The sequence below is a fragment of the Sinocyclocheilus rhinocerous genome, unplaced genomic scaffold (genome assembly GCF_001515625.1).
Source record: "Sinocyclocheilus rhinocerous isolate Xijiao unplaced genomic scaffold, SAMN03320098_v1.1 scaffold2358, whole genome shotgun sequence".
NCBI lineage: Eukaryota > Metazoa > Chordata > Actinopteri > Cypriniformes > Cyprinidae > Sinocyclocheilus > Sinocyclocheilus rhinocerous.
This window is the reverse complement of record NW_015627543.1, coordinates 164,790-185,224: the sequence shown is the minus strand read 5'-3', so window position 1 is coordinate 185,224 and position 20,435 is coordinate 164,790. Positions and strand designations below refer to the sequence as shown.

The following is a 20,435-nucleotide window of genomic DNA, read 5'->3' as shown; positions in this document are numbered from 1 at the left end:
GAATAAAGCAGTAATTGATGCCATTAAAATCACGAGACTGTTTTGTTTCAAAGGTCAGAAGCTATAGCTTACATGAATAAAAATCACAAACATGACACTTGTAAATTAAATGATTTAATATATACAGTTTTATACATTAATATTTAATATATTTTTTTCAAAGGGATTATGAAAACTCAAATACAAGGAGCTCTAATTTTTATTTATTTTTTTGCTTTAGATCATCTATTAATATTAAATCTACAAATAAAATGTTGAGGTTTCAACTGCAACTGAAAGAAAAAGTAAAAAAAAAAAACAGCAGAGATTGATATTATAATAGTTATTTTCAAAGCTTTCAATGTAGTCTCATTAAAAAAGAACTTGAATAATGTTTAAAAAGGGAATATATATCGGTATCGGCAACGGTTATCGGCCAAAATGATTTGAAAAATATCGGCATATCGGATATCGGCAAAAATCTCGCATTACTAAATTATACAAAATATGGGTGTTTGTTTGATTTCCCTGAAAGAAAAGCTTTGAAATGTGAGGGCGAAGAGTAAGTAATGGCAGAATTGCTGCTGTTTTCATCATCCAGGTATGACCCTCAGGTGATGAAGGACAACACTGAGTATCTTCTCTTTTATTATTTCAGGGTGAAAGAGGACGGCTGGGTCCACAGGGTCCTAAAGGTGAAGCAGGTTCAAAGGTAAGTCCTTCTCTCCCACCGTACTGCCGGAGAGCCCGTTTCGGCTGAATTATGGGCTGTTTGTATTGGTGAGATGTAGTGTTTCATTCTCCACAGTGTTACACAGTATCTGTTACCGCCACCGCGGCGGCAAGGCCCCTCTGAGCAGCGGCTGGATTGGGTTACAGACCTGAATAAAGACCCCGTGTGGTGTTTTTGGGGCAGGCGAAGGTCTGTTCACACTTCTCAAGACGAAGCTTTGCTCTGGGAGTCGCCATCACCTGGGAGCCCCCCGTTAGAACATGAGACCCCCCAGAGGTCAAGGGTCGTCTTTTAGAGGAAAGGCACTCTACAGGGTGACATGAACAGTCCCATGTTGCATCTTCAAAAGCGCAACTGGCGCAAGTCTTCACTCACGTAACTCAGCTAGAGAATGTGTTTTTGCGATATTCAAGGTCTATGACTTGAGTTTGTGAGGGTAGTTTGTTGGGAGATATCATGAGGGATATTCAGTAGCACTTGTTTGGTTTGTGAGGTGAAGAGAACCAAAGGCCTTGTAAAGTCCTTTCAGTTTTGACTAGAACGTGTTGGCCAGAGCTCGTTTTGCTAACAGTGGCCAATTGTAATTGGATTTTCACTTGCAATCCCAAGAGCACAGTTGAGACTGTTTTTGTGTGGCTCAACTCTCAGAAAATATTAATGTTCTCCAAGTGGAGTTTTCTTTGGAAATGGAGGCCTTTTTGGAAAGAGCTCTTTTCTATTGCGTGGGGGCTTTTTTTAGTTGGTTTTGAAAGGTCAGTTGTCACAACCCGGGAAGTGATAAAAAGCAGATCTGTATGGTTAGGTTTGTGGATCCTGGCCTGATTCATCTGAGAGTGGGAAAACCACAGGGATCTGGAGGTGAACCCAGAACCGTTGATAGAATAGATCAAGTCATGACAGAAGTCATTGATTTGCCTCCAAAGACAAATGGCCTCCAAAGACTTATAAGCTGACCAAATCAAGTTCGTCCAGGTTTCATTAAGAAAGTTTCTTGCTTTATCAACCCATCTGAGCTGTGGGCTGAGATATCAATCCTAAAAGTCATTTCTTGCACAACATTTCGTTTACTTGCATAGGTGAAAACAATCGATTTTACTTCTATAATGTGACATTTGCAGAGTGAAACAAGATACTCAATCAATCAATTAACATTTATTTATATAGCACATTTAAAACAACACCAGTTGACCAAAGTGCTTTACATGTCTAAAAATTACTCAAACAAACACAATGCACAACAATATCCATCACTGATCAATGTCCCAAAAGCTAGGGGCAACTGTATGCCACAGAGTAAAGGTGTGTTTTGAACATTGATTTAAAACAGTCTAATGAGTCACATGGGAGACTATTCCAAAGACGTGGGGCTACCACAGAAAAGTCTCGATCACCTTTGGTTTTCAACCGTGATCTGGGAACATGTAAAAGCAAACTCTGTGATGATCTTAGAGGTCTAGCAACACAGTGCTGCTGTAACAGACATGAAATGTACTCTGGAGCAAGGCCATGCAAACCTTTAAAAACCATTATCAAAACTTTATATTGGACTCTAAAATCAACAGGAAGCCAGTGCAGAGTGAGTATCTTGAATACAGTGCATCTTGAATACTCAATGAGGTAACGAGAACAGGAGTTGATTGCGAAAAGTCCATAGTAGAATTGATGTAATTGTCTTGACCTTCATTTCTTGTTGAACCACCTCACCTCGCTCCTGCCGAATGCCGGAGTCTTTGATCTTGAGCGTGCTAAACTGAAGCGATCCGTTTAAATGCTGTTTTTATAGGTCATTAGTATCTGGAGCACTCAGCTTTTGCAGTAAAATGTTTAAAGAGCTTGAGCAGAAATAGTCCTGCAGGTCCAGACCAGGTCAGGCGTAAATCACAGTGACCTCTGATGCGTCGTCAGAAGGTCTGGAATTTTCCAAATCAGAGGATTGCCCACACTTGAGCCTCTCCGCTCGGTCCAACACACAGCGCCACCTGCTCGCAAACAGATGTGAGAACCTCTATCAAATCAGGCATCTGAATATCAAAATATTCAACTCAAAGATATATTTGCACAACTGACTGTAGGATTGCATTGTTGTGCTTCAGTAAATTTGGCACCGATCGGTTCCAGCACACAAGAAAAGTTTCGAGGTGAGGTTTTCTGACCTCCCCTCCCCGTCTCACTGTCGTGACTTGTCTTTCTTTCATGGGCTCTAGCTGGAGCTGTCAGACGGGGAAAGCTTTAAAGGGTTTTGACAGTTCTGGGGAAATTCTTACGGGCTATTAGTCTTATCTGAGGCCACTGGGACTTTAGGCAACAAAATCCCCAGAAATGTGGAAAAGATAGAACGTCAAGTACAAGTCTGTCTGTTTCTCCTTGTTCTTAACATTGTAGGGAAATGAGAAAATTCTTTGTTTTGTGTTCTGTAAAAGGTTGTAATCTGCTTTCATTTTTTTTTTCACCTGCAGGGTCCCAAAGGCTATCCAGGACCAGCAGGTCTGCCCGGAGAACAGGTGAGCGGATGAAACGCATCTCAGGTGGATGTCGGTCTGTTTGTGAGGTCCACACATTGATATTTTCAACTACTGCTTCAATCAATTAGTGTCCATGAAGCTGCTTTGAGGCTGTAGTTTGTCAGATCCCAAGGGCGCTGAATGAACAGCGCAATTGTTTTGTCCTTAGATGACGTAAATAAAGTTAATGAGATCATTGCGAGTGGAATCGTCATAAACAAGGCTTATACAGCAGTAAAGCCTTTGATGCAACCAGCGAAAAATCTCATTCAATCAATCAATCAATCAACATTTATTTATATAGCACATTTAAAACAACACCAGTTGACCAAAGTGCTTTACATGTCTAAAAATTACTCAAACAAACACAATACACACAATATCCATCACTGCTCAGTGTCCCAAAAGCTAGGGGCAACTGTATGCCACAGAGTAAAGGTGTGTTTTGAACATTGATTTAAAACAGTCTAATGAGTCACATGGGAGACTATTCCAAAGACGTGGGGCTGCCACAGAGAAGGCTCGATCACCTTTGGTTTTCAACCGTGATCTGGGAACATGTAAAAGCAAACTCTGTGATGATCTTAGAGGCCTAGCAACACAGTGCTGCTGTAACAGACATGAAATGTACTCTGGAGCAAGGCCATGCAAACCTTTAAAAACCATTATCAAAACTTTATATTGGACTCTAAAATCAACAGGAAGCCAGTGCAGAGTGAGTATCTTGAATACAGTGCATCTTGAATACTCAATGAGGTAACGAGAACAGGAGTTGATTGCGAAAAGTCCATAGTAGAATTGATGTAATTGTCTTGACCTTCATTTCTTGTTGAACCACCTCACCTCGCTCCTGCCGAATGCCGGAGTCTTTGATCTTGAGCGTGCTAAACTGAAGCGATCCGTTTAAATGCTGTTTTTATAGGTCATTAGTATCTGGAGCACTCAGCTTTTGCAGTAAAATGTTTAAAGAGCTTGAGCAGAAATAGTCCTGCAGGTCCAGACCAGGTCAGGCGTAAATCACAGTGACCTCTGATGCGTCGTCAGAAGGTCTGGAATTTTCCAAATCAGAGGATTGCCCACACTTGAGCCTCTCCGCTCGGTCCAACACACAGCGCCACCTGCTCGCAAACAGATGTGAGAACCTCTATCAAATCAGGCATCTGAATATCAAAATATTCAACTCAAAGATATATTTGCACAACTGACTGTAGGATTGCATTGTTGTGCTTCAGTAAATTTGGCACCGATCGGTTCCAGCACACAAGAAAAGTTTCGAGGTGAGGTTTTCTGACCTCCCCTCCCCGTCTCACTGTCGTGACTTGTCTTTCTTTCATGGGCTCTAGCTGGAGCTGTCAGACGGGGAAAGCTTTAAAGGGTTTTGACAGTTCTGGGGAAATTCTTACGGGCTATTAGTCTTATCTGAGGCCACTGGGACTTTAGGCAACAAAATCCCCAGAAATGTGGAAAAGATAGAACGTCAAGTACAAGTCTGTCTGTTTCTCCTTGTTCTTAACATTGTAGGGAAATGAGAAAATTCTTTGTTTTGTGTTCTGTAAAAGGTTGTAATCTGCTTTCATTTTTTTTTTCACCTGCAGGGTCCCAAAGGCTATCCAGGACCAGCAGGTCTGCCCGGAGAACAGGTGAGCGGATGAAACGCATCTCAGGTGGATGTCGGTCTGTTTGAGAGGTCCACACATTGATATTTTCAACTACTGCTTCAATCAGTTAGTGTCTGTGAAGCTGCTTTGAGGCTGTAGTTTGTCAGATCCCAAGCCATATTTAACTAGTCATGTTTGCTTAGTGAAGTATCACTATTATTACTGCTAATCATACCGGTAAATTGGACGTAAATTGGACTCAACAAATATTCTTTATTACCTTAAGTAGCTATTTTTAAGTAACAAGCGTTGCATGAATTATTACTAGTGTAACACTAGCTAACATTTGGGCGGTGTTATGCAAATCTTCCCACATAGTGACGTAGATATGTGGGGGCGTGTTAGAACGAGCCGTTTTAGGTAGGCGTGGCTGACTCTTAACTTTTATAAAGAATATCTCTTTGGATTTGAGACTTTAGTCTTTGCAACTTTACAGATCTTCTTTATGCACCAAGAGCTTGTAACACTCCAAAGAGAAAGGAAAAATTGAAATAGCATCATATGACCCCTTTAAATGAACTATGCAGATTCTTTGACAGTTTTCTGTATAATAGTGATCCTGTAAGCAATAAAGCAATACTTCAGATAGATTCTTTTATAATTCAGATACATCTTTTATCACAGTGATGTCCCTTTTTTAATGTAGGGCATGTATGAAATGCAAAATGCATATTTTTTGTCAACATCTATCAGATTGTCCTCAATAGATGGAGCTGAAAATCAATTTCAAACATCCTGAAGTTAGGTTTTTGCATTATATTTAATCTCCCTTTCACATAGCAGCCATCCTGTTGCACATATTTTGCCCATACAATCGGCTTTAATTCTCTTTCCATCCCTGCCTACATGTTTGACATGGCATTAAACAGATCTATGAGTTGTACCTTTGTACCTCCTCAATAACTGAGTCCGGAAGGTTTGGAACTCAATACATGGAAAGTTTCATTCAGTCACAAAGCGCAGTCTTTATATGCAGTCATCTGATGCAAAGATGATCCGCGCTGGAGTCGTGCAGCGGAGAGGAGCCGCCGTCTGGACTTCAGCCAGGGTCAGGCCGCGGAGAGCGGCTCTGGCCCGTGGATGCTTTGAGAGAGAGATGCCACAGGGAACAATAGCGTCTCTATTCGTCCGCTGGCAGCCGCTCTCATCTCTCATTCACGTTTTTCTTTCTTTTCTCCTCAGGGTTTGCCGGGATTGCCGGGCGTATCTGGGGCGGCAGGTTACCCTGGCAGGCAGGTGCAGTGACCAATATCCACTAAGAACAACAGAAAAGGCTTTTTGATAATGTGTTACTTCATCTTGATCCTAAATTTGAAATATTAAACTTGATTCTAAATTGAAATTTAATATCAGGCAGCTGTTTAGAATGTACTGTGCAGTATACTGTATGTTGCCAAGTATTTTTAAAAGTAGTATGTGAAATAATACACAATATGCAACGATTAACACTGCATAAACATTTAAAGGCAAGGTGAATAGGGTAAAAATTGAAACTAATAGATATCACCACACTTCCCCAGCTGATCAATCACAGTACATTAAGACAATTGTTTTGTACTAAGTTTTCTGATATGTTATGCACTAATTTGCATACATTTCCAGAAGATAAATCTGAACATTGGATAAAGCCAGATTCAACATTCTTGTTTGATTTTGTTGACATTGGAGTTAAGGGTTTTTTATAGAGGGGATTATGAATATCTCTTTTTATCAATCCATAAATCAGAAAATAATGTCAACAGCCAGAAAATATACATTTTCACCATGTTTTTAGGAATAAAATGTTATACAAATCAGTGTAAATGATATATGAACAAGCTCCTCAGTAAAAACCTTCAGAATATACATAGGAATAAAACTGCTAAGTTTGGTGAATGTACAGTAAGTGCTGCTGAAGTGGGGAAAAAACTTTTGAAGGTATGATTTGTAATTGAAATCTACAGACGCAAATAGATAAAGCGCAATAACATAAACACTTGTGTTTTAGATGTTTTCTTTCCACTAGTCTGAAAGAAGACATGTTATGAAAGTAAAAAATCTCCAAATTGATGGGATGGGATGCAGTTTGCTGTAAAAGTTTCTTAATTCTTGACAGTTTGATCATGTAAAGAGTCAAAAAAGAGAATCACGGATGATATCGCAGTTCATTCATCACACATGAAATGGGTGGTTGAGTGCATTGCATTGTGGGATACATTATTCTGTGCAGTGTGCTCTGTATTTGCATATTGTTCATAGTGTATATACAGCATTTTTAGTATCTTTAGAAAGGCAGTATTCCATTCATCTCCAGCACAATCTAATTCTAGTTTTGCTTTAGTGAATGTTCACAGTTATTTTATAAGAATTTTAAACATAAAGTCTAAAGTGTTACTCCAAGCATTTGTCACATTTGCATTCTATTTTTTTGCAGAAATCTACTTTATCAACAGTGTTATAAGAGTAAGATACATCATATAAACATGAATCTCAGAAAAACCTCTGGGGGGGTCAACTACCTTGACATGTTTTTGGCAGGTTTCAAGATGTGTGTATTTGTCTTATATGTGAATGTGTATAATGTTGTCTTGCAGGGTTTGGCAGGACCGGAGGGAAACCCTGGACCTAAAGGTGTCAATGTACGTACAGCAGTCGTCTCAAAATCTTTTATTATTGCAGTCCTCTAGCCTGTTGTGTCCCAGTGCTCAAGAATCAGTGAGCTGCATGAAGTCAAGATCTGACTACTGCATCTCAAGAGATGTTGCTTGTTTCAGAAACTGCTTTCAACATCTGGCAGTGTGCCGCGGCACAGGAATGTGCAGAGAAGGGAGGAGGGCTGTTTCTTTCATCTTTGGCCGATAGTACATGTGATCTCACTTAACAAGAAAGAAGAACAGCACATATAGTGCTCCGTCCACCTACAGCAAACAAAAACACCGGCCAATCGCTCACACGCTGCTCTGAATGATTTGTGTCCAGTGCGTTAAACGTGGAAAAAACGAGGTTATCATAACCTGATGCTGACATGATCATATTGTTCTGTGTATTATTGAAGGATGTAAGCTGCATTGTGTGTACATTACTTGTAAATTACTGTGATTAAGAGCAATATACAGTTTTGAAACGTGACTGATGAAATGAGGATGATAAATGAGCCTGTATCTTATAGTTCAAGGTTATAAATCTGGTGAGAAAATAAGATCACTCAAGTTTTCAGCAAGTAATTTTGAAATCAAAATACAGCAAGCTGCTATGTCATGTCGCCAAACAAACCAATGGTATAAATATTGTAAGTAGATTTGTTCAGTCATAGTGGAGGTGGAGATTTAAGGCTCATGGCTTATTAAAAATTCAGTTTTTCTTGTCCAGTAGGTGGCGCTGTCTCTAAAATGCTCTAGTATCATCAGGGCACGGAGGCGATGACTTGCACCAATTTTTGTTCCAATAAGCCAAAGCATTTCAAAGATATGGCCTTGCCGTTTGTTCGTTGTCATTGCATTTCTTAGTGCATTATATGCAAATGGTACATCAGAGCACAACTTTTGACCAGCATGGTATCAGGATTATCTGACCAAATTTAGGGGACAATCTGATGAAAGATGTAGAAGGAGGAGTTCAAAAAGTGTACTGTATGTAGTTTTGATCTATTGGTGACGCGTGTTTGTTTTTCTGTATCAGGGCTTCATCGGACCTCCAGGAGTTGCAGGAGCGCCAGGACTGGAGGGAGAGAGAGTGAGTTCAAATGCATAATTATATATCATAATTTTAACATTAATGCATATACCATGCAAGCAGATGCCATTAGCATGAATTGAAGCAAAGTAACATGCTGTCGATTGCTACAGAAAGTCATTTTGAATCATCTATCAATTTGTACAATCACAGAAGCGTGTTTACACTAATGCACTTAGAATTGATATCAATTAGGCCAGCATGCAGCAATGTGATTAAGTGGCTAAAATTTGCAACTAGATGAAATATTTCATATTAACATGAAACAGGTGTGATCATTTACCAACTCTGTCTCATGTCAGGATCAGACAAAACACGATTAACCTGGTCAGTTTAGCTTGGTATCAGTGGTATCTGTAATGGGGTTTAGTACATGCAGCAAACTTCACTCTCAGAAATTACATTTACATTTATGCATTTGACACTTTTATCCAAATCAGCTTGCATTGCATTGAAGTTTTCCATGTTCACGCATTCCATGCAAATCAAACCCATGTTTGTGGCGTTACAAGCGTCATGCTTTACTGTTTGAGCTACAGTTCTATTTTTAATATATTGAATTATCAGTTTAATTTTAATTTTATATTTAGTCATTTTAATTTTAATCTGTGCTTTTTTCATTTGTATTATTTTGTAAATATTTATTTATTTATTTATTTATAGCTTTAATACTTAAACTAAATGAAAACTACAAATATTGCCCTGGCAACTAACTGAAATAGGTTTTAATAATAATGATAATAATAATAATAATAATAATAATAACAATAATAATAATAGAAAAAAAAAGAAATTTCATTTTCAATAAAAAGTTTTTAATCTAATATTTACAGTATATTTCATTATTTATTTAAATTAACAGAAATTATTTTAATAGTTTTAGTTAACTAAAATAAGTTAATATTTTTTCATTTACATTTTTTAAATTTAAATTTTATTCATTCTAGAAAACTAGTTCTACCACAAAAGGATGTTGTAAACATTTAATGGCTCAAATTGAAAACATTTTCACTGAATAATTCTGTATATTTCTGCTCCTGTACACTTGCCCCTTAGACTTCCATTGTAAATGTCTTACTGTAAAAGCATGTTTCACTCATTTTACATAATGACGGATGAGTCATAATGATCACAGGTCACAGATGCTGTTTATATCCATCAGTATTCTTTTAATATCAGCATAATGGCGGTTTCGTCTGGACATGTTAGACTGACTAACACACATGGGCTGTTAAGGCCCGAACATTGTGTTGAGAGTTGGTGCGATTTGACAGACTTAAATTCCCAAATGAATGACATGAGCTGGAAAACACACAAGACAACAGCGTCGAGATTGATGACGCCCCCCGGCTCAGTGTGATCAATGTGTGTCAGATCGGATCGTTTGGTAACCGCTATCGTCTTGATGTGTTCCAGGGAATTCCGGGTCCTGTGGGAATCAAGGGTCCCAAAGGAAGACAGGTAAACGCTCTCTCATTCTTAAGCTGTCTTCAGGGGATATTATGCAAATGAGTGATGCATATTTTTAACAGATGTAGTTACTTGTGGGTGAAGAAAACGCAAGAAAATGAACAATTTTCTTGTCATCTGCCGTCCAGCTGTAAAGGCGACAGCATTATCCTGGTGGAAGATGTTATGCAATGTATAAAAGTCTACATTAGTACAGAAACATTGCTACACTTCTTAAAGGGGTTGTGAGGGTCATTCTGACTGATGTGCATGTGGTAAAAATGTATGTATGTATATATATATAATGTATACATACATGTCAGAATCTGTAAGTTATTGTACAATAGTGATGAACCAGGATATTTTATGATTAGCATGTGCCAGTACTTTACGATTATCAGCAATAGTGCATTTTCTGTTTTAAATTTTTAATCTTGTGAATGTTGAATAAATATTATGTGAAATAGATGTTCATTTAGATTTTATGTACATCTTATTTTCACCATAAAATCATTTAATAATAAGGGTTAGTAATAATAATAATAATGTAGGAGCCTATTTTTGTTCAGATTCAGTAACCAATGTTATATTATGTGGTGCATTTCAGCTTTGAATATTTTGGTTTGGATTGTTTGCACTTGTAAACTTACTTTATTCACGTGTACAATTTAGACAAATATTCTGTATTTTACATTGAAAATGTGTACTATGTTGAAATTGTGTACTGGCTCTTTAAGAATCGCGTCTGTTAAGTCAGGCGGCAGTGCGTTCTTTGGAATACAGCGGAGTCACACAGTTTTCTTTACCGCATCCGTGATATTTAAGATGTAAGATTATATTTTGTTTCTTTAATTTTATTTTTAATCAAAAACTTTTAGTCAAGATTAAAGCAGTATATTGAACAAGAAAAACGGAGTACATGGATTGCTTTATTGGACACGGAGCGAGTAAAAACGAAAGTGAAACTGATGCGCACTCACAAATAATAATAATAATTTAATCTTCAATATTTAACTTCTGTTAATATAACAATAATAATAATAATAATAATACATCTCTTTAAATATTAATTAATTATTTGTAATGATTTAATTTATAAATATTTAACATTTAGGTTCAGCAAGTACATGTTACAAATACATGTTATTTTCCACCATTAAATTATATAATAATAATACTCTACCATAAAATAAAAAAATAAAAAAATATTATTAAACAACATCAATAATAATAATAACTATTATTATTATTATTATTATTATTATTATTATTATATAATCCTATAGATAGTCTATAGATATTGGTATCAGCATCAGCCATTAAAAAGTCAAATTGGTCGAGCACAGTTGTACAAGTCTTTGGTTTTTAACCAGGAGTCTTCAGACATTTGATCAATCATTCCTCGATTGATCAGATTCTCAGAGATTCTCAGAAAGTCACTCTCAGCTTCTCTAAACTCTGGAGAGCAGCTCATGTTGGTGTAGTTTTGGGAAGTGTTGGTCCTGAGAAAGCCTGGAACGGTGCCGGTGTGCCAGCTGGGCTCCCGCCCGCCGTCTGCAGCAGAATGATTAATCACAGGCATCTCCAGCGCGGATGAAAGCTTGCTGGAAGACGTTCAGAGGCCCCTGGGCTCTCAAAGACACAAGCAAGCATGCAGACGCTCTCCTGAACTGCAAACCGCTGCCATTTACAGTAACATGCACTGATCAGGATACCTGTATAAAGACATGAAATAAACTACTGTACGAGATCAGATTCACAGCCAGACGAATCGTGATGTGTGATCTGGCCTCATGGAAATGAGACTGACGCAGTGTTTTTGCAGGGTGTTGTTGGAGATGCGGGTGAGCGAGGGCCGCCCGGACCGGACGGAAACGAGGTACATCACATAAACACAGTTATATAGAGTTAAGATGCATTCATTTCAGATTTACTGGGCCTTCGCTACAGATTGGGACAATAGATCTATATTCATAATTTCATTCAGCGAAAACCAAAGTATACCATGCACTGTTTTTGGACAGTACAAAGGTATTATTTTATGTATATGAATTAATGTATTAAAATTATGTCTAATAATTATGTATTAATACTACAACAACAATTGTATAAATAAATATTTAACATTAAGTTTCAGAAATTGTATGTACATTTTATTTTTTAGAATTAAATCATATAATAATAATAGTTATTATTAGTAGTATTAGTATTAGGTAGATAGTCTGTGGGTATACTGATATCAGTGTCAGCTATTAAAAAGTCATATTGGTTGACCACAGTTGTACAAGTCTATGGTTTACAATAATTATGTATAATGTATATATTCAGTACACTTCCGTTCAAAAGTTTGGCAAGATTAAATAAGACTAAATAATATGAATTAAATTAGATTCAATAATAATAATTAATACTTTTATTCAGCAAGGATGCATTCAATTGATCAAAAGTGACAGTAAAGCCATGTTACAAAAGATTCCCATTTCAAATAAATGCTGTTCTTTTGAACTTTCTGTTCATCTGTGAATCCTGAAAAATCAAATGTATCACAGTTTCCACAAAAATATTGTGCAGCACAACTGTTTTCAACATTGATAATAATCAGAAATGTTTCTTGAGCAGCAAATCAGCATATTAGAATGATTTCTGAAGATCATGTGACACTGAAGACTGGAGTAATGATGCTGAAAATTCAGCTGCGCATCACAGGAATAAATTACATTTATAACATTTTAAACATTTTAACAGATATTCACACAGAAAACAGCTGTTTTAAATTGTAGTAATATTTAACAGCAGTGTATCAAAGCACTAATGAATTAAAAATTTGGATCAAATCTGAACCACTCCTAAAGGAGGCCAATTTTCTTCCAACATAAAAGTCATCAATGCATCCATTGTGACTATCAATAGGACATCAAATTGAATTTAAGAAGATCTTTCTGGATTATGTAAATGTCTGTGTGTCATTTATCTGTCAAGACGTCAATTAGTAGGGTCTCTGATAATAATACAATGTCCAAAATAAAAAATAAATAAATAATACATTGTTTCTGATAATAGTACAATGTATCAAAAACCTGAAACTCCTAACAGCTGTAGAGATCTTTGATGTCTTCAGTTCAAGACAGTTTAAAGATGTTTGAAAATACTCCTACATGCAGACAAATCATCAGACCTGTTCCTCATGAATGCATTGTGGGATTGAGTCTCTTGTGTTTGGTGTGTTTCAGGGGCCTGTCGGAGGAACCGGCAGCAGTGGATTCCCAGGCCTGAGAGTGAGTCCTTACACACACATGTATCAACAGAGAAGGGTAAATCAGCTTCACTGTGCAGATATTACTGCATAAAACACATCAGCACAGCCAGCGAAGGATTGAACGCAACTGTTTTGAACGAGCGCACCAGTATCTGCGCAGATATCTTTCAGTATGGATCAAAAGCATTATCAGATCCAAAAATACTGTGTCACTCGGGGTTAATAAAATTAAAAACAAAACCATAAAAAATGTTTTGTTACTTATGGGGCCCTATCATACACCTGGCACAATGCAAATGCTTTTTTGCCAGTTTCAGCCCTACGCAGTTATCATTTTCACATCCTGCGGCACGTTGTTTAAATAGCAAATGTATTTGCACCCATTTGTGCGTCTATGGGCATGATGGTCTGAAAACGAGGTGTGTTCAGGTGCATTGTTGCATTGTTTGAGGTAACTGAAATAGACTGGTCCATTGACCAACTAAAACCTGGTCTAAAGTCAATGGCGCAGGTTTTTTTTAATAATAACAAGTTTAATTTATATAGCGCCTCTCCCAATAATTTCATACATAGATGGACAATAGACATTTGCCAAGTCCAGAACGTGCGATTGCAGTTGCATACCACAGTAATAATGCAGAATCATAATCACAATCACAAAAAAAAAAATAAAAACATTTATTTTATTTTAGCTGGTTTCCAAGACATTTCTCATTTTCATTTAGTTTAGCTTGAAGTACTAAAATAACTTAAACTGAAATAAAAAATAAATTTTATATATAATCGTGAAGATGCTGTGTGCTTCGTTGTGAAAGCGAAACTACTTTGTTTGGCCTTCCAAAAGAGGACACAACTAGAAAGTAGTGGTTAAGTTGAACTTACAACACTGTTCCAGAACAGTTCAACCCAAATATTCAGATGTGTGCAGCGCATTTTATGGAGGACTGTTTCCTGAACCTGCAGAGTAACGTTAGCCTATAATGCGTCTGTGCACAAAGGCTGTTTCTATAAACTTTGCAAGGACAGTCTGGCGCTTCTGACTCACAGCCTGTAAGTACGTTTTTTATATTTAAAGAATTTGCCACTGACGATTCAAACGCGAGTTTTGAGCAGTGTAGAGTAGCGCTTGTTGTTTGTCATTTCTCCGATCACAAATGCAGACATGGTTTTATGTTTATGCGGCGCGATACGCAACGCGTAAAAAGACAGTATAAGTCATTATAATGAGTAATTATGTCCCCACTGGATGCAACAAATGCCTCGTTTGTAATGGGTTTTATTGATGTTGTCTCATCGCGGGGCATAGAGGAGCAACAATAATGTACATTATGTGAAAAATAACGTTTTTTAAACTTTAAACCGCATAAACACATTGCATTGCACCAAATACACAACATAATGTTATTTTTAGCAAAGTCATATGACCCCTTTAATAAAAATGGTGAAATTACTACAGATAACTCAAAAACAGATCTCAATTTTATTAAAATAATGCTATTAATAATACTGTGATACTACTTATATTTGACTTGTCAAATATTGATGATGATTTTGCTGGAGATATAATGCGACGATTGTGATGATTTTCATGCACCTTTAATTTTGGCCTTGATATGCGAAATTAACTAAAGCTAAAATAAAAATAAAAAATAAAAATGATCTGTATATCTATGCAAAAATAAGACTGGCTGTGAGTACGGTGATGTGCTTGGGGAACTTCATGCTGAAGTGATGTTGAGTGACTGTGATCCCGGCTCTTTCATCTCTTCTGCAAGAGGAGGTTTTGGCCAAAAGCAGCATTTTCTCAGCAGATCTCTGCCACTGACGTGTTGAGCATTATTAATATCCTCTTGGCAGGAGCTGCTGGCGGGACTCAACTCTGTACAGTAGCAGAACAAGCTGCTGAAAACCAGCGAAAAACCCAACAATGAATCTGATTTATATTCATGTGCAAACTATATTACTTGTCAGAAGAATAGTTTATCCAGATTATTAATAATAATAAATGAAACTGCTTATTTGCAGGTGATTTTACTTCATGCACCGAATCAAATATTGTGATGACAAGTAAAAAACTGCAAAAGCTGTTTTATATTGAAAAACATTTTTTAAGATATTTTACATATGTTATTTATTCATTCATTCATTTACTGTGTTTATTTACTGTGTATTTCTTTCAGTGCTTTTGGTATGAGAAAAGCACATTATATACGTGTCAATAAAATAAAATAAAAAAAACGTTTGGAACGGCAGCAAACCAGTTGAAACTTTTTCAAGCACAAAACAAATCTAATGAAATAGTCTTTTGGAAACTTAAAGGTGCATTAAAATCATCACGACCACAATCTTCATATCATATCTCCAGCAAAATCACAATCAAGTCATGTGACAGTAGTATTATTTTCGCATCATTGAGATACTATTATACTGTAGGTTTTTTTTTTTTAATTGAAGCTTGTTTCTGAATAAAAAATAAACAAGGTCATTTTTTATGATTTTTTTTTTTTTTTTATAAACTCACACTTGAGGGTTATAAAGTCATGATATTGCGTGATGATATGAGTTTATATCTCACAATTCTGAGAAAAAAAGCCAGAACTGTGAGATGAAAAGTTGCAATTATCTTTTATTTATTTTATTTTTTTTCCTGTGGCAGAAACAAGCTTACGTAGTTTTTATTCAATATTTTGAATTCGTTTTTATTTTTGTATTTATATTTTATTTTTTTATTTAATTTTAATGTATGTTTTTTGTCATTTTTATTATAGTTTTTTTTATAAATGTTTATATATTTTTTATTAATTGTTTTCAAGTTTTAGTTGTAGTTATTTTAGTTAAACTAAAAAAGAATGAAATAATATTGCCTTGGCAACTAGCTGAAATAAAGTAACTGTTATTTTAGTTTAGTTTAATTAACAGTTATTTTATTTCAATCATCAAAACTACTTTTTTATGGGTTTAGCTTTAGTTTTATGTAACTACAGTGTTAACTGTAAATATTAAATCCACTCTTACTTCTTCATTTGTGTGTGTTTCAGTCTGTTGCATGTGTTCAGATCCTGTAGTCTCTGCTCTCTGAGTCTCTGCGGAGCCATTCACGTGTTTGTGATGTTCAGTAAGCGGTGTCTAACAGTAGAGGAGTGTCTGCTCGTCTCGTTCCGGCTTTAAAACGAAACCCCCGGAGCCGTATAAAGCGCTGGACAGAGATGTCAGGGTGTCAGATTTAGAGCGGGATGTTGCAGCCTTCTCATGATGCTTTCACTGCTGTTTCTGTCTCTGACGGATCAGCTGATGACCAGAGAGGTCCTGATGTGTGTTTAAGAGCTGGCAAAATCAGCTTTTATGCTGTTAAATGCCCTGGTGAACAGGATCATGTTGATTCTAGCTCTGATATGTCAGACTCACTGAAATGGGAAGCACATGAAATAGAGACAATAATAGAGAAACGGAGGCTCGGTCGAGTTTCTGATCTGTTCTGTCATCCCAGCTGATATTCTGACTCTTTATTTAGATTCATTCTTTTATTCACTTTTTAGTTGCATGAGGTCTGACTAAATTTAGATAATGAGATAAAACTTGTTTCTTTGTTAAAAAAAACATTAAATAGAAATATATTAATATTTGGAAAATATATCAATATTATTAAAGAATATAATTGTATATAAAATGTATAAATATATAAATGTTTCATGTTGTACAGTCAGAATATATGAATATTTGGAAAATAGATCTACATACTTTTATATACTTTTACATATAAATAAATTATGAACCATGTACCGGGGGTTAAAGTTTTATTTATTTTAATTTGTATCTTTATAATGTTACAATAATACAATAATATAATGTTCTATTTCAAATAAATTCTTTTGAAATTTTTATTCATGAAAGAATTTATTCAATGTTAGATGCATTAAAAATAAAATTTTTCAGGCTTTTAAACAATTTTGAGGAGTAATTTTAATGACAGTTAAACATATTTACCCCCATTCTTCTTTTACTTTAAGTAAATACTGAAAAATTGTTGGTAACTGCTACAGTTATTTATTTATTTAATATTAGAAAAAAGTAATGAATACTTTTATTGATCAATGACACATTAAAGTGATCAAAAGTGACAGTAAAGACATTTATAATGTAACAAAAGAGTTCCATTTCAAATAAATGCTGTTCTTTTGAACTTTCTATTCATCTGTGAATCCTGAAAAACAAAATGCATCACGGTTTCCACAATAATATTGTGCAGCGCAACTGTTTTCAACATTTTTCAATGTTTCTCGAGCAGCAAATCAGCATATTAGAATGATTTCTGAAGATCATGTGACACTGAAGACTGGAGTAATGATGCTGAAAATTCAGCTGCGCATTACAGAAATAAATTATATTTTAACAGATATTGACATAGAAAACAGCTATTTGAAATTCTAAAACTATTTCACAATATTACTGTTTTTGCTGTATTTTTAATCAAATAAATGCAGCCTTAATGAGCAGAAGAGACTTCCGACCCCAAACTTTTTAATGATTATTAACACGTTAAGCCGCTTGTCTAAAGATCCCAGAATCTGATATATTAACACTCTTCCACTAACTTGCATCTCATCTTCTCCTCGTCACATTATGATTCCCTGTTGGGAATTCTGTACATGGAATGTTTTGAACATTCCCAGATCAATGTGTTTTCTGCAGGCTTTAGAATAGCAAATGAGTCGTATTTCACCTTCTTCTTCTCTTTCTTCTGTGGTTTTTATCACGCGCAGCGGACAGAAGAGCTTTTTTATGGACTGTGTGTGATTTGTTTGTGATCTGTGAGTCTTTCCCAATCATCTACCAGCTCCAGATGAGCGGCTTTCCTTCAAACCACATGTCTTCACAAGCTAAATAAACAAAGTCCCATGGCATTACCATGATTTTGCACATGTACTATGGTAATACCATGGTATACTGATGCCATTACTGGCTTTGTTAGCCGTCTGGATCCTCTAGTGCATTAATTTACTTCACATTCTCTGATAAGACTGAAGAGCATCATCTCTCCGGCTCTGAGATGTGTTTTTCCTGTAGGTTTGAGGTGAAAGAAGAGGCTGGTTCCCATGAATCAGTGCAGACATGAGAGCGGTTTATTAGTGCGCTTCTGACTTCACGTCTGACGGCCCTTTAATGAGAAACACCGGCTCTATTACTGCTGCTTTCACAGAAACACTAGAAGATACAGATATGACCCGGAAATATATTGTTACACTGTAGAAAGATATTACAGCATTATGATCAGTAAGTAATGGCAACATGTGTTTTAGTTACTTTAACTTATCAAAATAATTCAACAAAATTCAACTTATGTCATTATGATATAACTCGTTAAAATGACAATTTGATTCAACTTAAAAAAATGTAAAGCAGCGACGGATATTTTTCAGTGTTCATATAAAGTAACTTATTTATATAAGTAAACGTATTTCAAATTGAAAAGTTTCAAATTTCCCTGCTTTATATTTCTGTGTTTTTGTTGTTTTTGATTGTTTTGAATAGTTTTTTTTTTCTGATATGTTTATATTTAATGTTATTTTCCGTGCTAGAATATATATTTTCAAAAATGTATATAAATGTATATACTAGGGCTGGGCAAGTTAACGCGTTATTATCGCGTTAACGCATTAATTAATTAACGCCGACAATTATTTTATCGCGCATTAATGCCATTTTTTATTATTATGAATGTCTGTTGCTCAATATTATTTAATAAAATGTATATAATATAATGGCAATATATTTTGACATTTATACAGAAAAAAACAGCAAGACTAATTTTTTTTTCTTCACTACAATTTCATTTATTTATTTCTTTGTTTGACAAATCCTTTTTTACATGTAAATGTGTTCCCTTGGAATCTATGTCATGCAAATGCATTCATATATTATTATGAATATTAATATTATTACTTAAATGAATTAAATATTCCATTTAAATACATTTAAAAATCACTACATTATACTTTTGTTAGAAGTTGTATGGCTTACAGTGCTTACAGTATCACCTGTAGAATGTGATCGTAAAGTAAAAATGTTCCTCCTGCAAGATCACATTTATTCAGTCTTTCCCTTGATCTTCTGTCCCGACCGCGAGTGACTGTAAAAGTACATTTACCGCAGTGGGAAGCGGGTTGATTGTGTAAATGTGCGTGTGAGAGCTCAAGCACAGATAAAGTGTGTTCAGGGCTCTGCGTTTCTAACATGCTGTTTGTAAAAAGCCAGAAACGGACTGCAGACTGATGCCATGATGGTGGACGGTGGGACTGTCCTCATACAGCTGTCATTCACTGAATTATTCACCAAACACTGCATCTCTGTCTCTTCTCTCAGGGTGATCCGGGGCCCGAGGGACCCCGCGGCTTTCCTGGCATTGTGGGACCTCAGGTAACGTCCCGTCACGCCTCAGTGTTTCTGTCACCTGATTGGCTGGACACTGAAGATCTTGTTCTCTCATTGGCAGGGCCTGACCGGAGGGGCGGGGCCTCCTGGAATGAAAGGTGATAAGGTGATTTAAATATTTCTATTATTGCAGCGAACATGCGAACTTATGAGATTAATGTGTTGCAGAAATGGACTAATGAACTTGAATTCATTTTTGTTTCTCATTACCTTATAGGCTTCTGAAAGTAGTTTTATTGAGAAGATCTGTTCATTTGTGAAATCTTTTAAAAACGGCAAATTACTACATTTGTGATGATTTTAAAAGCTTACAAAACTAGTTCTGTAGATAAATAAAAGATATGTCCACAGTTATGTTGTAACTATATTATAGCTATAACTGAAACCTTGAAAAAACAATTTTTTGTTGCTTGAAATAAAATAAACAAAATGCATAAATGAATAAATAAATAATAATATAATAAATAAATAAAATGCACATTTTATAAAATGAAGAATTTTTTTTTATTTTATTTTATGTCGTTTCCAAGCATTTCCCTTAACTTGGTGTACTAAAATAACTAAAAGTAATTATAAAAAAAAACTATATAGGTATGTGTAAAAATAAAAACAATAACTAATAAAAATGACCAAAACACACAACGAAATTACAGAAACTTACAGAAATTAAAATGAAAATGGAAAATACTAAAATAAAAACTAATTGAAATGTATATATA

The 20,435-nt window shown here is 35.7% G+C and overlaps 1 protein-coding gene across 1 annotated transcript in view; it reads left to right on the top strand.

The window, feature by feature from the left end:
- LOC107730676 (collagen alpha-1(XXIV) chain) overlaps positions 1–20,435 on the top strand; it is a 119,783-nt gene that overhangs the window by 36,173 nt on the left and 63,175 nt on the right. Inside the window, exons 6-15 of the mRNA XM_016541549.1 lie at positions 638–691; positions 3,169–3,213; positions 6,054–6,107; positions 7,445–7,489; positions 8,529–8,582; positions 9,999–10,043; positions 11,857–11,910; positions 13,262–13,306; positions 19,648–19,701; positions 19,778–19,822. Of these exons, the coding sequence (XP_016397035.1) occupies positions 638–691; positions 3,169–3,213; positions 6,054–6,107; positions 7,445–7,489; positions 8,529–8,582; positions 9,999–10,043; positions 11,857–11,910; positions 13,262–13,306; positions 19,648–19,701; positions 19,778–19,822 (495 nt within the window). The remainder of the gene's footprint in view (positions 1–637; positions 692–3,168; positions 3,214–6,053; positions 6,108–7,444; positions 7,490–8,528; positions 8,583–9,998; positions 10,044–11,856; positions 11,911–13,261; positions 13,307–19,647; positions 19,702–19,777; positions 19,823–20,435) is intronic.